Source organism: Camelus ferus, chromosome 1 (assembly GCF_009834535.1).
Source record: "Camelus ferus isolate YT-003-E chromosome 1, BCGSAC_Cfer_1.0, whole genome shotgun sequence".
NCBI lineage: Eukaryota > Metazoa > Chordata > Mammalia > Artiodactyla > Camelidae > Camelus > Camelus ferus.
Window position 1 is genome coordinate 66,091,424 of NC_045696.1, and position 16,485 is coordinate 66,107,908.

At 35.6% G+C, this 16,485-nt stretch overlaps 1 protein-coding gene across 3 annotated transcripts in view; it reads right to left on the bottom strand.

The window, feature by feature from the left end:
* Window positions 1-16,485, bottom strand: part of IL1RAP (interleukin 1 receptor accessory protein) — a 121,427-nt gene that overhangs the window by 9,666 nt on the left and 95,276 nt on the right. For all 3 annotated transcript variants that reach the window (XM_032482139.1, XM_006188867.3, XM_014562725.2), the window contains 4 exons: window positions 14,437-14,563; window positions 12,396-12,544; window positions 2,724-2,867; window positions 1,278-1,421 (listed from right to left, as the gene is read on the bottom strand). In XM_032482139.1, the coding sequence (XP_032338030.1) occupies window positions 1,278-1,421; window positions 2,724-2,867; window positions 12,396-12,544; window positions 14,437-14,563 (564 nt within the window). The remainder of the gene's footprint in view (window positions 1-1,277; window positions 1,422-2,723; window positions 2,868-12,395; window positions 12,545-14,436; window positions 14,564-16,485) is intronic.

Sequence of the window (16,485 nt, forward strand, 5' to 3'; positions counted from 1 at the left end):
TCACAAGGATCGACCATCAGAAGCAAGATGCAAGAGTGATTATGTAGAACTATAATTCTTCAAAGAGCTATCAACCTCTACTGCTGTTATACTGTATATCTTTATATAACTTTTCACATAGTAGATCAATATTTGTTGAATGGCTGAATGAATGACTAAATGGATGAATAAATCATTTAGGATATTAAGTCATAAAATGAATTTAGCCTTCAACTGTATAGTCAAGTCATCATTTTTCTGGCAAAATCATCCTGAAGATTTCCTTTGTAGAACATAAGCATGATGGATTTTTGGTGATGCATGGGGACATAAAGTGATCCAGTTAATTCAAAGAATCGACATTAACTATCTCAATTCTCAATATAACATTCAAAAAAAAATTAAGCGATTAATTTAAACGGGATTTTAGAGGAAGAAAATAAATTAGTTCCTTGTGAATATTAGAGACATTACACGTATTTTAACTGTACGGAATTTAACAATGGGTTTAAAAGTGCTATTATGTATTTATAAAACAGATTCAATATTCGCGATCATTTTAGGTGTTACTGTGTGGACCTGAAAAATAGAGGTGTACTTTTATTTTAAAACATTCAGCAATTCAATATTCATTTTAAACTATTAGAGTATACTGGCCTTTGTAAAATTTTAAACTTATCTCAAATGTATAAGCTGATAGAAAGGAAGGATAGATTCAAGCAAAGAGGGAATTTGAGTAGCACTGGTTTGCTAGAAAACAAAAGTGAAGAAAAGGAAATTAGGAAATGCCAAAGGGAAATGTTCTAATTATTACCAGTAAGTAATATTAAAAAAGGATTCCATGCATTCTCTTCTACACCTCATTTTCAGTAAAACTGAGTAAACCTGAGTCTTTATAAAAAGTGTTTTGTTTCAACCCAGTCTTTGTAAAATATTGTAGGCAAATTAATGCAGATAAGCTAAACGTTCTAAAAATCTAAATGTGAGTCAAAAAGGATGCTTAAAGCTATAGCATTTAACAGAGCTCTAATCCACTGTGAATCTACAGTTTTATAACATCGAGTTTTTAAAAGCTTACAAGGGAAAATATTTTAATACCATAAACTGCAGTTGAATAGTCTGCATCTTACAATGTAGATTTATTCCTAGAGAGTCTCTGTCTGTTGCATCAAAGAACTGGACAAATGTCCAAAGATGCCAACATAAAGCAGAGCCATGACTCTCATATGTGACCCAAAGCTAAGAATCTCCTCTGGCTTTCAGGGTAGCATCACTTGTCCTCATCTGATAATACCTACTTCCCCCAGGCAGACTGTCTCGGTCAAAGATGCACAGCTTGTATCCAAATTCATTCTCCAAAACTCCACGGAGGGTCAGTAATACAAATTCTTCTTCTTCAGCATTCCTTGCATAGGACACATAAATATCATATTCCTTCCCATCTAGCAAAACAAAAACAAAAACCACAAAACACAGACCCAATATAAATTAGGAATGTTTCTCAATAGTATTGCATTTTCCCTTAAATCTAACTCTTGAATATTAGACATTTTCATTTTTTACATATATGAATTAGCTGACAGATTTCAGTGTGATTTCCCACTTGTGACAGATCTCCAGGCAAAATGACTATTTTAAGGTGCAATCACAATGTTTATCTGAGGTGTTTTTGTTCTCATGTCACCGAGCTCAGATTTTGTAGTGGAGGATGAGTGAGGTTTGGCTCATTCAACTATGAATTAATACAATCGGGAAGCAAATAGTTAGTCAATCATAGTCATAATATCTTGCAGAAAATTTCTAGTTCCTGTCCTTGTGTGTAGATATTAGAATTATAAATTGAGCAAAACCTTGAGAAACTGTCTAAATTATTTATACCTAAAAACATCTACAATATAAAATACACTTAGATTCAATAAACCAATCTTTCCCAAAGTTGTCTAACTATAAAAATCACCTCTCATTAAGAATACAGGTTCTGTGTCTCTTCCACAAACCTGCTCAGTGAGAATCATTATGGGATGCATGTAAGAAACTGTATGTTTCAATGTTTCATTCTTGTCACCAGGCACATATACACTAGAATATTGCTTCTTAAGGTTCAATGTGCACAAGGATCACTTGGGAATATTGTTAAAATGTAGCTTCTGATAGGAGTTAGGCTTCAGATTCTCCTTTAATAAGCTCCCATATGATGTTTCTGGTACATAGACCACCCGTGAGTACAGGGTGTGGCCCTGCACTGGCCAGTACATTAGCCACAGACCACGAGCGGCTACTGAGCACTTGAAATGCAGCTGGTCTGAACTGAGATACACTATAAGTACGAAATGTAATATATACTGAATTTTGAATAATTTTTAGTACCAACAATAAGCCTAAAATATCTCTATTAAATTATTAATTACAAGCTAAAATAATAGTATTTTTATATATTGAATTAAATAAGATATATTATTAAAATGATCTTCACTTCCTTTTTGCTTTTACTTATGTAACCACTAGAAAATTTAAAATTACATATGTGGCTTGCATTGTATTTCTATATGAATAGAACTAGAATAGACTAAATCACATATTGACCCAAGAAAGCAGAATAATATGCATTAGAATGCTTTTCAATAGTAATGGCTAAAACCAAAGGTCATCTAATTAAATCTTCCAGTTAATCTAGGTTTCATTAAGCCAACGTGTTTTCTAAAGATGACAGTAGAAGAGATTTACATCAAACTTGCATTACTCACCTAAAATAGTTTCATCCGTTCCAAAATGAGCCCGGTAAAACAGGACCATCTCCAGCCAGTACACATGGTAAACCACAATGAGAATCACTACCAACAGGACCGTGGCTCCAAAACCACACGCCAGTTCCACTGTGTATCTTGGAGCTATCATTGGAGTAAACAACAAAGAAACAACTGATTTCCATGCAGTGATCACGGTGACCCATTACCCTGCAAATAGCTGTGAACCTGACTTCTATGTGTGAACAAGCAGAGATAACATAGTAGGGGTTAAGCACTACATTTTAATGCTAGACTGTGGCAAATTTATCTTTTTGTTTCCAGAAACTGGCACAGAAGGTATTTTTAACTATTAGGTGATTTGAATAGACTTTGATGATATACAAATTAAAACAAAATATTAGCATGGTAAAGGATCTATAAGGTCATCCTTTGCAGCAACACGGATGCTCCTGGAGAATGTCATTCTAAGTGAAGTAAGCCAGAAAGAGAAAGAAAAATACCATATGAGATCGCTCACATGTGGAATCTAAACAAACAAACAAACAAACAAACAAACAAGGCATAAATACAAAACAGAAATAGACTCATAGACATAGAATACAAACTTGTGGTTGCCAAATGGGCAGAGGGTGGGAAGGGATAGACTGGGATTTCAAAATTGTAGAATAGATAAACAAGATTATACTGTATAGCACAGGGAAATATATACAAGATCTTATGGTAGCTCACAGAGAAAAAAATGTGACAATGAATATATATATGTTCATGTATAACTGAAAAATTGTGCTCTACACTGGAATTTGACACAACATTGTAAAATGATTATAAATCATTAAAAAAGTTAAAAAAAAAAAAGGTCATCCAATTCAACTTACAGTCTGATACCTGAATCCCTTCAAAAATATTTTTGAAATGTGTTAACTCCATTTGTCTATCTCTTACGTGGACCTGTTTATGCTATTTGTAGAATTTTAATTGTTGGAGAAGTTAAGATGGAGCCAAAATTTTTATGTGATTCCATCAGTCTTAATTTCTTCCTCTTGTCCAGCACCATATGGAGAAATTTAATTCCCTTTTCTTTATATTTGCCAATAGGCCTCAAAAATATTATTATTGAGCAGAAAATGAGGATATCCACCAAATGTTGAGTATTGTTTGAAGATTCTCTAAGGTCTACAAATTCTAAAGGCTGACTTGTAATAGCCAGATATGGACAGATTTCCACAATATCTGCTTATTTTTTTTGTGGTAAGCCCCTTATCCATTTATTTGAAATTATCAAGTCAAGTGAGGTAATTATCAATTACGTAAAAACTAGATATTAACTCTGTAAACTAGGTCTGTCACAATCAAACCACCAACGACCTGCCTCATTGGCCACTGTCCTTTCCTCAGAAACATCAAGAGGATCTAACTTTGTGCCTTTGCTCATGCTGAGACTTCTGGCTGGTATAGTCCTTGCTCATTCTTCAGTTTTTAAGATCGTGATCAAATGTTACTATTTTTATGAGCTTCCTTGGAATACACTTTCCCTGCAACATGACATCTGACTGACAGAAATTCCCACTTCCTTTTGTTTATAATTCTTCTACAACATTCTTATCATGTTGTAGTTTGTCTGTAAGCCTGCTTCTCTGCTCTCACTCCCCATTCAACTGTGCATTTAGTCTTCCAGGTAGAGACTGCTTCGCCCATCCTATCCTTAGAACTTCTAGGATCTGAATGGACATTTCTGGATATAACCCTGGACACTTCAGGGATATTTAAAATAAATCTAGTAATACTAATGTATTAGTAACTTCATTTGGCTGATTTATCAGCTTGTGATACTGAAACTTAGGAGTTTGAAAAAGGAACAAAATATTTACTGGATCTGAAGCAAGAGTGGCTAAAACTATCAGTTGATTGGACAATTACTCATTGACATCTACTACTTGCTAGAAGCTGTCGAGGTTATAATGGTAGGTAAGACAGAAATGGTCTCTGCCCCCTTAGAGCTAATATTCTAATGAAAGGAAGTGAATAAGAAAGTAAATAAGTAAGTTAACTTTAGAGAGTGATCAGTGCTATAAAGAAAATAATGTGATGGAAGCGACTGAGGGGAGGGGTTGAAGGAGGAGAGTTGTGTCAGGTAGGGTGGTGAGAAAAGGCCTCTTTGAACACTTGAACATTGCAAGGGGTAAGTGTTTGCCGAGATAAGGCATAGAATAATTTCCTTCAAAGATGAGATTGTTATCGAGGCTCCCCGACTCCAAAGTTCAGAGATCTTTGCACAATACTACCATGAAGTTCAATTATTGATCCTATACGAGTGGAGAAATCCCTTTAAAACAGATAGCTATCCTAAGGGGAAAATGGTAAGCAGCCTGGAGCAGACCCTGAAGTTCTCTAATTAAAGACAAAATCATTGTGCTTCGAGTTCATTATCCTACACTCAGGACACTAATCCTGCTGCAGAGTTAGACCGGGACTCAGCAGCGCAGAATTATTACCAGGTACTCTTTTACTTGTCCTGTGAACAGCGGTTTTTGAAAATAAGAAAACTCCCATCATAAGATGCCACAAGCTATGTAAGTGCAGTTGATGAGAATTTACTGAGATCAATGTGAGTAGCTGGCATGAAAATTGCTGTGTCCTTGGTATTTCCGAGTACATGCTATGTTAACAACACAGTGGGGTAATTCCCACTGTCATCTTCATGATTCGCTCAGTTATGTTGGTCCCTCTGGGGGAACATTTTGTAACAGGGAGGAAAAAAAAAAGAGATCAGTGGATGCACTTACCTGAAATGGATTTTTTTAAAATATCAATAGTTAACTTTGCTTAATGATCAAGAGATCAGTTGCACTCATAACTTTCCCTCTGCCACATTCATTTTACTACTGGCTATTTTATTTCTAGTGGGGCTTTATAATTTTGTTTGTGTCATACACTTACTTGTGTCATATACAGATTGTATTTTGTTGGGCCATCTTCATAATGATAGCAAGAAGTCCCTAATGCTATTTAACTAACTGAACTCTTAAGATTAATAATCCACAAGCCTGAATTTCTAAATAGATTGAATCATATGCAGGAGGTGCTCTCATTCAGCTTTGCTGGCATGCAGGGGAAGCGTGGCCCTCACCCCACACTTTCTGTCTGCCCTACCTTGAACCTCTGATATTTTGGCATAAAGATTGTACTCTGATGCAATCCCAGACCAAAGGGCTTCCAATCAGAAAGGGGTGATGTAGTTTGACAAAACTGGACTCCTAAACTGCTTCTATCTTGGATCTCACTGATAATCTGATTCAGGATGGAGTTAAATTTAGCCACTTGCTCTGGTGTTACTCCCTGAATTAGAATTCCCTACAGCTCTTTTGAAATTCTACAGTAATGACTGGCTTCAAAGCCCCAAAATTCCAGCTAACCACCCTTGGTTAAACCAGTCCAAGACCTTAGCTCTAGGCTTTTTCCCTGTGTTAAGTTACTGGTCTACAGCTGTGTTTCTCCTTGAAAACTTAAGTTACGCTCTTCATCTTCATCACTGTAGTGGGAGCCTTGCTATCCACTGACTCTCAACCAAATACCAGCTGCTTTAATTTCCAAGTATTCTCTGCCACAGAACCTATGACTATTTTTTGTTAAGTTGTTGGGACTTCTTGACAATTTTCACTACTGTGATATTGACCATTTTCCTGAATCACAGACAAAGAGGATGCTTTGTTTAAATGGTAGTAAATCAGAGACCTGTGACAGAATTGACCTGCAGATGTGATTTGTTTGGCTATCATACTGTGTTAAAGCTTGTGCATTTTGGGCTTCAGCGTCTGGCCTTAGAGCAGTAATTGAACTGGGCAGCCTTCTCTCCATAACATCTAAAATAATAGTTTTTCAAGTTTGGACAACTGGTTATGCAGGAATGTGATCTATGAGAGGAAGAACACAAAAAAGGTAACCTCACAATTACCCTGGCTTTTTGCCTAAAGGCACTTTTGGAACGATGGCACAGGAAGGGGAAAACCGGAAGAAGCACAGTACTCACACTGAGAGGAGGAGACTAAAAATAGAGTTCAGGACTATTGAATTTATAGGCCTGGGTATTGGAGAGAAGAAAACTGTATAGACAAAGAGTGCTAGAAATTCACAAGTCTTTGGAAAAATACAAAGCTTTGCATATAAGGGTGACACTTCACAAGGGCAGGCAAGGAGTAGGTACCAGTGAAAGAAAAACTGCCAGGAAAGAAATGACTACTAGAGTGCTGGAAACTGAACAATTCTAGAAGCACACACAGGGCTGAGAGACATCTGAGTTAAGACTACTCAGACTGAAGAAATTGTATTCATCTCCTCAAGTATTAAGTAGAGAGCCTGGAGAGGACATGTCTTAAAAATAGATCTACTCTAGCCTTAGAGAAAAGGCTGCTTTGGACCCACTCTAGAAAGGTGAGCAAGATGCTTCAAGAAAAGGTAAGCTGTTATGCAAGTATATTAACTACCTGCTAGAAAAAAAAATTAACAGGTGCTCATAAAATTCAGACACTCAATAGTGTAATATCCGCAAGTCTAGAATAGGACTAAAAAAATTTAGACAGAAAAAAAGCAAAACCAAGTGATCCATAATGAGAAAAAAATTCAGCCAATAAAAACAGAACCAGAATTGACAAAGATGATGGAATTAGGAGGAAAATATTTTAAAATGAGCATTATAAATATACCTGTTGAATTTAAAAAAAAAAAGACCATGAACATTATAAAAGCAAATAAGAAATATCAATACAGATATTTTGGTGGAGAATTACAAATTCAAAAACTGAAAAATAAAATCCTAAAATTAAAAACGCTGTAACTACTTTAAAGGTATCAAAAAATAACATGCATTAATGTATGCATAGAGGAATGAATAGATGGATAGGTACTGGACAAAGCAAAGATAGCAAAATGATGGAATCTAGGCAAGGTATATGATTATTCACTATATAATTCTTTCAAATACTCCATGTATGTGAAAACTTTCTTAATAAAGTGCTGAAATATAAAAATTAATATAAAATAAGACATTTTCAAATTAAGATAAAGTTGAGAGAATTTTCAACCAGCAGATGTGCACCATCAGAAACATTAAATAGTTCTTTAGACTAAAGTGTTACCAAGAATGAATAGTGCCAGAAATGGAAAATATGCAAATAAATAGACAAACCTTTTTTTCTCAGGTCTTAATGTATTTAGAAGATACTTACTTAAAGCAAAAATAATACCAATGTATTGTAAGTATTTATACTAAATGCAAAATTGAAATGTATTATAACAATAAGACAAAAAAAGGAAAAAAAGAAATGGAAATACGCCATTTTAAGGTTCTCATAAAATATGTACAATAATTAATTCAAGACAAATGATGGTAAGTTCAGCATTAATATTGTAAATTCTGTAGAAGAAAAAATTGAAAACCAAAGAGATAAAGCAGAGCTATAAAAAGGATAATAAATCATGATGATGTGGGGGTTTACCCCAGAAATGAAAGATTGGATCAACATTTTGAAATCAATGGAAAGCATTACATTGACAGAGTATGAGAAAGATCGTTATGATCTTCAGATGGATAAGAATTTGACGCACTTCAACAGATATTCACTATAAAAACAAAACTCTTAGCAACCCAAAAACAAAAGACTAATCACTCATGCAGATAAAGGTCATCTACAAAAACCTACAAAACCCATCATATTCAATATGTGAAAACTGAATGATTGCCAAGTAAGACAGGAAACAACGCAAAGACGGCTGTTCTCATAATTTCTGCTGATCATGCTACTGGAGGTTCAAAAGAATGCAATGAGCAGAAAAACAAATCAGAAGTATGAAGTTTGGAAAGGAAGGAGTAAAAGTCAGTTTATTTATAGGTGACATGATCAAGTGTATAGAAAATGCTAAAACACGGAAAGAACAAAAAAACTCATTTAATTTGTGAATTTGAAAAAGTCAAAGGATTGAAATAAAAACATATAAATTATTTAATTTCACGTTTCTTTTCTATCAATGAGCAGTTGGAAAAATGAAAATTTAAAAATACCGTTATAATAACAGCAACAACAAAATATTTATGGATGAATTTAACAATATGTGTGCAAGACCTGTATACTCAAAACTAAAAGAAGCATTGCTGAGAATATTCAATTAGTCTTAAATAAATTGAGAGCTATATCATGTAAATGGATTTAAAAACTCAATATTGCTAAAATTTCAATCAAATCCAGGCAAGGCTTTGATGTTAGAAATTGACAAGCTGATACTAAAATCACATGAAAAAAATATATGGTTCCTAAAAGAGTCAAATCAATCTTGGAAAAGAAAAAAAAGAGGGCAGACATAAAGTATCTGATTTTATGACTTGCTTTATGTGTTTTTTTTTTTTTAACCTTTTTATAGGGGGAGGTAATTCAGTTTATTTGTTTGTTTGTTTAATGGAAGTACTGGGAACTGAATCCAGGTCCTCATGCATGCCAGGCATGCACTCTACCACTGAGCTATCCCCTACCCCCTGATTTCATGACTTACATTAGAGCTGTTAATCAAGACAAAGTAGTATTGGAGTAAAGATAGACAAACAGATGAATAGAACAGAAAAGGGAATGCAGAAATAGACCTACATTCATAGTCTTTTTTTTTGGGGGGGGCCATGTTGTCAAAACAATTCAATAAAAAAAGGAGAAAATTTTCAATATGAGGTTAGAACAACTGGTTTCTGTATGGAAAACCATTTTTTTTGAAATGGATCATAAGCCTAAGTATAAAAGAAGAATCTTTATAAATGAAAGAATGTTAATATAAAATCTAGAAAGTTCTAGCTATAATAGAAGAAACTTATTAAATGGATTTCATGAAACTTTAAAAAATTACGCTCATCAAAACAAACATTCACAAACTGTGTGAAAATGTTTATGAGTCATATCTGACAAAAGATGTATGAGATATACTGTACCACTAACAAGTAACCCAACAGCAAAATGGGTCAAAAATTGCAATGGGCATCTCAGAAAAAGAACCATTACTTAGTGGTCAGTAAGTCCATGAAAAAGTGCTCAACATCATTAGCATCTGAGTAGTGCACATTAAAAACAATGTGATACTAGAGCCCATCTACTAGCACGGCTAAATTTTAAGTGTGTTAACTCCAAAGCTTGGTGAGGACGTAGAGCACTTGGAACTTACATACACTGCTAGTGAAAGTGTAAAATGGTGTGACTTCTTTGGAAATAACTTTGGCAGGTGCTCATAAAGTTCAGCCTACACCTTGCCTTAGTCCCTACCACTCTCCTTTTGTAAAACTGCATGTTTATCATGTTCACATTAGCTGCCTCTCCTTTAATACGTTGCTTTAACTGACTAGATGAAATCGTGCTGCTGTCAAAAGGTCCGTCCCAGTGAGCTCTTCTCACTGAGGCTAGGGCCTCCTTCTTTCATCTTCTTGATGAAGAACATAGAATGCTTTGTCAACAGATGCAGAATTCAGAGAAGGACCCCTACATATAATGTTTGAAGGCGGACACATATCACCTATGATCTCAGCATTAACTAGCCCAGAATAGAATCCAAATAAACAAACCCACAACAGCGCTGGTACCACTGGATGTACAGAGACCCAACTGGGTCCTATGTAATATTCATGTAATTTCAGCACAGATCACCTGGTCTAGTGGGTGCACTTATCACTCCACATTCCTGCTGCCAAGTGAGTTAAACCACTCAGAACACAGCCTTCTGTGAAAGGAAAGCGACACAAGCAGCTCTGGTGGACAGACTTCCACATCTCTCCTAGATTAAACATTATTTTAGTTGATTGTTTTGATTCTAACCATCTGACAATAAGGTATTAATTTATGCCATCCTCCATAGTTGTTTCCCAAAACACATGCCTCAGAAGATGAATTGCACAAAACACTATGTGTAAAGCATATGGAGCCAAATATATTTGAAAAAAAGCCTGCCTACTATATTAAAACTCCCTGCAGATACTCATATCAAATATTAACATATTAAAGACTCTAAGGGGTTGTGAACTAAAGTAACTTGATTGATTTTTATTTACCCTAGATGTCAATGATAGTTGAATATAAAAGCCTTTTGTCATCTAACATCTATGAAAATCTTGTGGAGATAATAATTAAAAGAGCTAACATGTATTGAGCATTTAATATGTACATATGTATATATGCCAGGAAATGTGCTGAGTACTTTAAAACAATCCTGTGAGGTAATGGTATGATTTTGCCTACTTTAAATAGAAAGAATTGAAGCTCAGCGAGGTTAAGTGATTTTCCCAAGGTCACACAGTTAGGATGCATAGAAAACAGGATTCCAACACAGACTATCTGAGTCCATAGCACAAATAATGAATTGCAGTACGATAAAGGGTCTTAGCCGTGTTCTTAGGAACTAACTTTGGGAAATACTGCCTTATATCACGTAGTTCAGTCTTTTCTCTCTGCACTGACTTCTGAGGAGCAGAAGCAATTAACTATTCAGAACCAATCCATTAAGCCTTCTTAAGATGCATACACACTTCAGGTCTTTGCTCTTTACTTTGTAAAGAGTAATGAAATGTTGACGAGAAGCCTGTTTTTCCATCAACTTTAATAAAGGTTTAAATCCCATTGCAAAATGCAACAGTTATGAACTAACTGTTTTTTTGTGTGTGTTTGTTTTGTTTGTTTTTTTGCTTTTGATATAACCATTATAAGCTCTGACATTGGGATCCAGAATGATTCTGAATGGCCTGACTTCATGTATAATGCATCCTCATTATTATCCAGATCACTGAAAGACATTCTTGAAAAGATTAATTGGCTGGGGTTCTTTGTTAGGGGTGAGACCCAAAGAGAATTTCAGACACAGTATGCTTTAGGAGCAACAGCTCATATTAGAAAGCTTTATAATTTTTATTTATTATAGGAAAATCTAGTAATATCAACATAGAAATCATTTTACATCATTTTAAGTCATAGTTTAAGTAACTTTCATTTTAGCAGTTCTGGCTAGTGGTGTATTATAAACCTGCTTGAATATTGATACATAGTGTTTAAAATCAACATTTTAAAATTATGTTTTTGAGAATAAATATTTTCTATCTTACTTAACTACTTGCACAAAATTAGATGACTGCTATTTATAGGGTTTCATTATTAGAGATAATGCTTCTAAGTACATCGATGGGGACATAATTCCCTTTCTGTTAGGTTATTTGTTCAGCAAAAATTCCAAAAGTATTAAGTCATGTGGTATGATCATTTTTATGACTCTTGAACTCTGTCATCACTGATTTCTAAAAGGGTCTTTACAATTCACCAACAATATGTGACTCTTATCAGTTTTATTATATCTTTGGTAGCTTTAAATATTTTATTTTTCATTACTGTATACATATAAAACTCTACTTCATTATCGTAATCATACAGAATTTTAAACTCACATTTGGGCAGTAAGTTACTAAAATTGTAAGAAATTATGTTTTGAGTATCTTTACATAGATGGAAACTTTCTCTCAAGATGTTTCATTCAACTTTAATTCACTGTTATGTGTTGGATGTGCTAAGTGCTGGAACTCTCTCCTCAATTTCTCCTTTTTCCTTATTCACCACAATGTTACATTTGGAGTTCACTGATTCATCCGCTGAATGCATCCATTACCTTTCTGTTTCACCTTGGCTGATTTGTCAACCTCCCCTTTGGCATTTCTGGCATGACAGACATAGTTGCGCTTGAGATCCTCAGCAGTAACTTTCTTGATGCTCAAAAGCTGAGTTCTTGTCTCGTCTTCTATTTTACTCAGACTTACGCTAGAAATAGGAGAAAAGAAATCAAAGCATTAGTGAGACTGAAGCCCATGGTCGTGTGGGAACCAGACAAGTAGACACCCACAGAACCCCTATATGAGGGTGATGCTGATAAGCTGTGTTGCCTGTAATCCAGTAGTTACAAAAGAAGACCAGCATCTCGATTCCAATACCACTCTTTACCATCTACACTACACCCAATTCCAATACCTCGATTGACTCCCAGTGTTAGCATCATACTACGGACCTCTCTTCAAAGAGAAATGTCTCCCTTCCTCAAACTTCTGAGGCAGAATGCTGTATCAGTTTAGACATAAGCTTCTGAGGTCGGATCCCTTTGGATTTTGATCTACGCTTTGTCACTTCCTGATTATATACTTTGGGTGAGGTAACTAATCTTTCCATGTCTGAGTTCCTCCTTTGAAAAGGAGGAAAGTGGCAATGCCAACATAGTGCATTACATGTATTAACTTACTCAAGAATTCTGAGGATTAAATATGTTGATGTATAAGAATTAGAACAATGCTTAATACATATTTATATAAGCTATTATTATTATTACCCTATAGTAATAGGTAATGCATTTCAGGGATTCCCAAAACTTGGATTTTGAACACAGATTGACCATTTCGGTTAAAATGCTGAAAACTCACGGTTATATTCTGAAAATAAGAAACTTCTCAGGGAAAGAGGATTTGTATTTCTTTGTCAAATCCTCAGCAAATCAGAGATCAATTGCTTTGGGTCTAAGATGAAGGTTTAAAATCCTTTTGAACTACTTTGCTCAAAAGGGGAAAAAAATTCTCTCTCCTACAGTTGACTGACATCCGGGTTCTTCTGATCAGGCTTACCATCAGTCATGACAACTTGGTAAAGGGCTATGATGGATTTAACCAAAGTAACTGCACTGCTCAACTATGAGCAGAGAAATGTGTTTCAATAGCAGCAAGGAGAAACAATGTGACTTTCCTCACTATTCATTTATTATTATTAGGAAGATAGGAAGCAGAATGCTCAGAATTCCTGAAATGATCAATAAATTTCTGCATAAAGTCTGAGTTTACTACTAGGGAATAAGTACCTTTTAAAAACTGGAAGTTCAAGTAGCCTAAGATCTATTTACACATGGTGATAAGGCTTAAGTTCTCAGCACTACTTTGTCATGTAGTTAGTCAACTGCTCATTTTTATTAGTTGTTGCAGTCACCCAGCTGCTGTCTTGCAGCTGCATGCTTAATTTACAGGGGACTCTTTTGTCTTCAAAGACCCATATTTCCTCCTTGCCAACTGAAGCCGCTTCAAAAAATGTCACGTTTTTAGAAATAAAATGACCCAGCTTGTTATTTTAAGAGTGAGCTAGATTACTATCCCATCTACTTTAAAAGTAAAGTTTAAAGAACATGAATGTGTATAGTCAATATCAAAAAATTATTATCAATTATAAATGTAATATATATGTTATGATAATTATGAAAGAGGAGGAGGAAGATAGGAAATATATGCTTGCTGCAAGACAAGAAACTAACACAATTATCTGAAGCACAAATACATAGACCCAGACTCCAGATTTGAGAAAAACAGGACCACGCTGGCAAGCTTTCATCTATCCACAACCCCTAATTGTGGCCTTTTCATTCATGTAGGATATGCACCGCCCCCCCATCTACCTTCAGGTGGGTATCATACAGATGTGGTCATTAGGTGGCATCTGGGGTGAGGACTGCCAAGTCCAATAATCCTGCTTTGAGATATGGCCAATAAAGACTTGAAATTCATGCTGATTTTTGTTAATGATAGGCAAAAATTAGAATTTTAATCTTCATTGATTAGTATACATCAGAAGGCATTAAGTTGAGGGACAAGGGTTAGCCACCCCCTTGCCTTTGTCAAGGATACCTTTCATTAACAGTTATGTCAAAGGTGGTGTCGTCTGGCTTTTTTCCATCAATGGTCCACCAAACCTCATTGCGAGAGTCCTTCAGGAAAGTAAAATGGACTTTACAGGGGATGAGCAGCTCCTCTCCTAAAAAAAAAGCAAATTAACTCATCAGTTTGTTACCTTTACAAGGTTCTACTCTGTGATCAGTCAGAAGCCATAAAACTTACATACCCCTGCAACCCTACTTCTGACTAATTTTCAAGTGGGCTACCATATGGTAATGTACTACTTCTTATTGCAAAACAAACAAACCAGGAATAGAAGGGCAGCAACTTTATATAAAATTATCAGAATGTCCATCTTTTAATAGCATTTATATGTGCTCTAAAGTGACACTGTTTGTTCAAAAAGGCTCCGACAATTTTTTAGCTCTGAACCTCCATGGACAGCTCTTCTCCTTTGTTATTTCCCTCCCAAACAAAGGGTGACCGAGGAAAGAGTCTTCAGATCTTTGGTCCTTGGCCAGAGAAGACAGGACAATGCCATAGATGAGAGGACTGGTCAGGCAGGCTGAATCTGGAAACGCTCCAGCTATTAGGGTGCAGTCAATGAGATTAAAGACAACTTGCAGATAGAAATTCTACCCTATCCTTCTGAGCTGGCATATGAGGATAGGGGGATCTCTAGGCAGCAAATGGTAATGATCGTAATTATCATAACAACAGCAGCAGCAGCTCACTCACTGAGACCTTTAAATAATTCACTGTGCTAAATATTTATTATATTTGGCTATTAATTGATGGCCTTATTTGATTTTAACAAAAAATATAAAATATTTTTTAAATTCATGTTTTACAGATGCTGGAAAAAACTGAAGCTTAAATATTCTTTGGATTCTGACATTCCAAGTTCACACTGCTAATAAGTGGCAGACCAAGATTTGACCTAGACTGTTTCAGTTTGCCCAGGACAGTTCTGTTTTATGCTTGCTTTCCTAGTTAGTTATTAAAATTGACTGTTTTCACTCTCAAAAGGTGTCCAGGTTGAGATGATAAATTTTATTGTCATCCCAATTTGAACTTAGGTGTGTCCCACTGAGTGGTCATACTCTAATCCTCTTTTCCAACACATGGTTCTTATGTCTTCCTCTCCAGTTGCCTATGTCAATATGTACAAAGATAAAGTGAACACGGACTCAGGCATGCTTTTGTAACCATCTTATGATAGGTGGAGGAAAGATATTTAGATGATGAATAACGGTTTACCCTGATTGTAGGAAGAATGCTCATCTTAATATATAAAGCCACTATTAATTCTAGGAAATTTGGGTTTGGCAGACCCCCTTAGTATGTTTCTTGTTTTTTTTTTTTTTTTACAAGACAGGTCATTGAGACCTTACCTTAATTCTGGGCTGGCCGGTGAGGGTGGGGAGCATTACTCTCCACCTATGTTGAACACTGCCTCTATTATCTTTAGCACATTTTAAACAAATTTTCTTTTATATCTTTCATTGGGTTTGGAGTCAATTTATTGGAAAGGATACAATACAGAGAATGTTAACATTTCTTATGGTTTTCAACTTAGCTATGAGAGGCTTTGAGTCAGAAGAGTAACAAATTATGCCTTATTGGTCAGTGACAAATGATTTTTGTCAAGAATGAAAAGATATGAAAACTAAAAGGAGAGCCACATAACCAGGGTAAACGTTTGATAGTGTTCTGAATCAAGACGTGCAAGTCCTGTCAGCTGCCATCTGTTGAATTCATGGTTCTGCCTCCAGTTCCACCCCCTGCCCCTTTGTAGTGGGGCAGAAGTTTAGAAGACGTCTTGTGCCCATGGTGAAGTCTTGGTAAACCAAAGCCTTGAGCAAGCTAAAGTTTACATCAAACAGAAATCGCTAATCAGGAGAGGAACCCTGCTCGCAGAGGAAGAAGCAAGCAGCTGTCGGGAGAGAAGCAGAGAATCCCTGAGCTGCCCATGAGATCGATGAAGCAGCTAATCCCCAGAGCTGACTTGGTTTCTGACAACACTTCAGTTTCAATTCATGTGCTTCTTTACAACTAGTC